Source organism: Aplysia californica, unplaced genomic scaffold (genome assembly GCF_000002075.1).
Source record: "Aplysia californica isolate F4 #8 unplaced genomic scaffold, AplCal3.0 scaffold00047, whole genome shotgun sequence".
In the NCBI taxonomy this organism is placed as follows: domain Eukaryota; kingdom Metazoa; phylum Mollusca; class Gastropoda; order Aplysiida; family Aplysiidae; genus Aplysia; species Aplysia californica.
In genome coordinates this window covers 1,136,164-1,140,088 of record NW_004797317.1, presented here as the reverse complement: position 1 = coordinate 1,140,088, position 3,925 = coordinate 1,136,164, and the positions used below count along the sequence as shown (strand labels likewise).

Sequence of the window (3,925 nt, the reverse complement as noted above, 5' to 3'; positions counted from 1 at the left end):
AGAGAGAGAGAGAGAGAGAGAGAGAGAGAGAGAGGGGGGAGAAAGAGAGAGATGGAGACAGACAGATAAATAGAGCCTAGCTGGCAAAAATGTGGGGGTACGGAGGTTGGAATCAGAAAACACCTGATTAATCTAAACTATAAACACTTTCTGTTGTCTGTGTCCAAACTGAATTCTGGCACGATGTCATCACAGCTCGTCTACAGCAGAGGCAAAGAAGCGCCGACGAAGGCAAGCATTGGAACGTGAGCAGGTTTAAGTTAAGTATCAGTAAGGTACAGCTGCTAAGATTATTTAGATTCCGTACCAAACCACGAGGAAGCTAAGCTCACCTGTACAGAAAACCATGCAGCTTTAAGAAAAGCGTTTAGAATGGAGAACTGCAATTCAAATCTGATTGTTTGTACACGTCTTGTAACATGCATACCATCTATATTATTTAGAATATAACATTCAGTTTTAGTAAGAATTTAACGGCACTTGCAAAACAATAAGCTCCTGCTAATAAATATCGAAGATTAGAGGCGTCACAAGAGAGTAACAAACACAAAAAGAAGGAGAGATAGAACGATAGATCTTTCACAGAGCAGCCGTCAATCACCAATACAGACTAGGTCGACCCTGCCTGTTAGTGCAAGTGAACAATATATCAGGTGCTACACCTTGCAAACAGGTAGACGGGGACGCTAAATAAAATGAACATCCCACATTGGAATTCAACTCATATCTTTTGTATTCAATGGGGACAGATTAATCGCCACATCACAGACGTTAGTGAATAATTCACTTATCTTTCGAGGGGAGCAGGACTGAAATTGTGAACATTCTCGGCCTCAGTAATCCACCCAGGCATCAAATAAACTGAAATCCCACAATTAGCGCATAGAGTTCGACATCCTTGTGGGAAGAATTTGCGAACGGTATGTCGGCCGTTTGCTGGAAAGTTGTATCCCTCTCAGCCTAGGTTGGCGCCTCGTAAATGATTTACAATGGATGTTAAGTAGATTTGGAGCTTAAAAACACGTTAATAAAAAAACCCAGCAACAACAAAAACAACCAAACAAACAACCAAACAATAAGTGCTGAAAGAGCAGTTAAAACTGACAGGCGGCGAGGAAGAGAGCAGGGGAAAGCATAATAAGCCACACGGCTCCAGGTGAGCAATGCAGCATCTTTTACGACTAAATAGCCGAACAATAGAAGATAGTGATCAAATTATCAAGGGAACACAAACAACACACAACAGAAACCTTTCTCCTGCAAACATCTCTCTGGGACAGGGTGGAAAAACACAGGACCGCCAGGTTTGTCCGAGAGACGTTTCAAATCAGCGTGGTTGAGAATCCTCATTGCATCAATCAATAATAGTGACAGTTATTCTTGACTTGAAGTACTCTCTCTCTCTCTCTCTCTCTCTCTCTCTCTCTCTCACTCACTCTCTCTCTCTGTCTATCTGTCTGTCTGTCTGTCTGTCTGTCTGTCTGTCTGTCTGTCTGTCTGTCTGTCTGTCTCTCTCTGTCTCTGTCTCTCTCTCTCTCTCTCACACACACACACACACACACACACACACACACACACACACACGTCTTAAGCAATGATAAATAATATACCAAAGTAAACATCACAAATGAAGGGTTCAATGGAAATATAAGTGCTGTTACAAACCAGAAATCGTGAGGGTGTCCATTTTAAAATCGTGTACACTCATGACTTTATTCTGTTTGACTAGTGATTTATTGTTGTTGTTAGTTGAATGGGAAATCAAACATTAGCAATCAACCAACACTAGTACAGAAATGAAGTTATGAGTCTACAGGCTTTCAAATTGATTCTCACAAATTCCAGTTGGGATAACACACACGATGACAAAAGTTCAATCACGTTAAACAATCAGTGGGGTTAACAAAAATCCGTTATAAAAAAAAACCCTCTCTGACTGGGAGGGGGAGCTAAAGGACATCCAAGAATATCCCACTCTCCCCACCCCTCCATTCCGGAAAAAGAATCTCACTGGCAGGGGCAGGGGTTCATAGTAACCTTCTCTCGACTTCCACACCGTAAAAACTGTTTGTTCCTTGCTCCATACAATCCCTATTCCGTAAGCAAATCTTTCTGTCCCTTGCTCAAAACCAACCCCACCTCAAAAGCAGTTCTTTCTGTTCCTTGCTCTACTCCATACCACACCAACTGTGTAAGCAGTTCTTTCTCAGTTCCTTGCTTCACTACATACCACCCCCACAGCAGTCATTCTATTGCTAGCTCCATACCACCCCATTCCGTATACACTCCTTCCTGTTTGATGCTCCATACCTTCCCTACCCCTAAAGCAGTTCTTTATTATGCTTGCTACATGACACCCCACTCAGTAAACAGTTCTTGTTGCCATACCCCACCCCTAAGGCGGTTTTTCCAGCTTCTCGCTCCATACCATCCCAAGTCCGTAAGCAGTTCCTCCAGTTGCTCGCTCCATATCCCCCCTCCCAGCCCGTAAGCAGTTCAGCCATCTCCATACCACCCCCAGCCCGTAAGCAGTTCATCCATCTCATACCATCCCCCCGCCCCAGCCCGTAAGCAGATCCTCCAGTTGCTCGCTCCATACCATCCTCCTCCACCTCCTGATCCGCCATGGGCTCCTCCTCCATCTCCAGGTGCACGTCGGCCAGCTCCTTAAGGCACAGCCAGTCTCCGTCCACGGACACGCGGAATTTGCACAGGTAGATGGTCTCCTCGGCCATGGTGGCGTTGCACACAGCGGCGGACGGGCCTGCGTCGTAGGAGGAGGCGAGGCTTCCTTCGAGGAACTGGTGGAGATCCACCTTGAAGCTGGATGTTGGCGATCTACGCCCCCCTCTACTCGCCTGACAGTTTATTTGACAGTCTGTTTGTTCTGGTAAGTGTTTTACGGCGCTCACAACTGCATGAGGTTTGACAGTTTGCTGATTCAACTGTTTGAACTGGTGGAACACAGTGAGGTCTGAGCATAGGGTTGAGAACTGTACACTTCAGAGAAGTAAGTAAAAGATCTGATCCGCGCGAGAGGGCTAAAACACCTTGCTCCTGAGCACAACGGTCGAACAGGAGAAATCAGTCCGCCACATTCAATCTATTTCATAATATGAACGTCTGAAAGGGCAGGCGAGCACCCAGTAAGAGGAGGTTTGAGGGCCAGCTGTTCGTCACTTTCAGCAAAAATACATTGCTTGAGAAGCGCACAGTCTCTGATGGCGTATCTGATGACGTCACGTGAGTCCAAAACAACAGGCGGCTGAGCTTCCTTTAGCAGGTTGAAGAAAGCCACTTCAGTACTGACGGGCGGTGAAAGATTTACGTTTGAGTACGATTATTGGGCCTTGTTCAGGAAGAAGACAGTCAGTAGTGACGACCAGGGTCGAGAGAAATAAAGGTTCTTACGAGAAGCTGAGGTAAACTCACGTTGGTGATGGTAATGATCGACATTACCTGCTTCCTGTCACATGTGAGAAGTCTCACCAGTGATTGTACGGCAACAGAATTAGAGGGGACTCACAAGAAAGGGAAACGGTACTTATGCGTTGCAAGTCTGCGCATTATAGGTCATGGGAATTGTATGTCGAATTTAGCACTGTTGGTCTCCATACAAGTTCACGAATACTGATAGTCAGAGACTTACTTTGGTCCCAATGGCATACACACAGTAATCCCTAGAGCCTCTTTCTGGACTCAGAAATAGTCACTGTGAGTTAATGTTACTATTTCTGCCGTGTATCTGCTACCTTCAAATCAGTCAAAGAACATTTTGTTATGAAGTGCCGATGAAAAGACAGGAAAAACATGACACGGTAAATATAAATAAAGGTTAGGTTTTTTTTTCTATACAGCGCACACTGCACAGTCAAACCAAACATTACATCTTCAGTGAAGAAAACAGCATTTAAATATATATATA

General features: G+C 44.8%; 1 protein-coding gene across 12 annotated transcripts in view; it reads right to left on the bottom strand.

Moving 5' to 3' along the window:
• Positions 1-3,925, bottom strand: part of LOC101861716 (RUN and FYVE domain-containing protein 2) — a 128,288-nt gene that overhangs the window by 104,436 nt on the left and 19,927 nt on the right. For 10 of the 12 annotated variants that reach the window (XM_013079302.2, XM_013079299.2, XM_013079300.2 and 7 more), the window contains exon 2: positions 2,600-3,752. The exons of the other annotated variants lie outside the window; for them this stretch is intronic. In XM_013079302.2, the coding sequence (XP_012934756.1) occupies positions 2,600-2,735 (136 nt within the window). In that variant the 5' untranslated portion in view covers positions 2,736-3,752. The remainder of the gene's footprint in view (positions 1-2,599; positions 3,753-3,925) is intronic. 12 annotated transcript variants of the gene reach the window in all.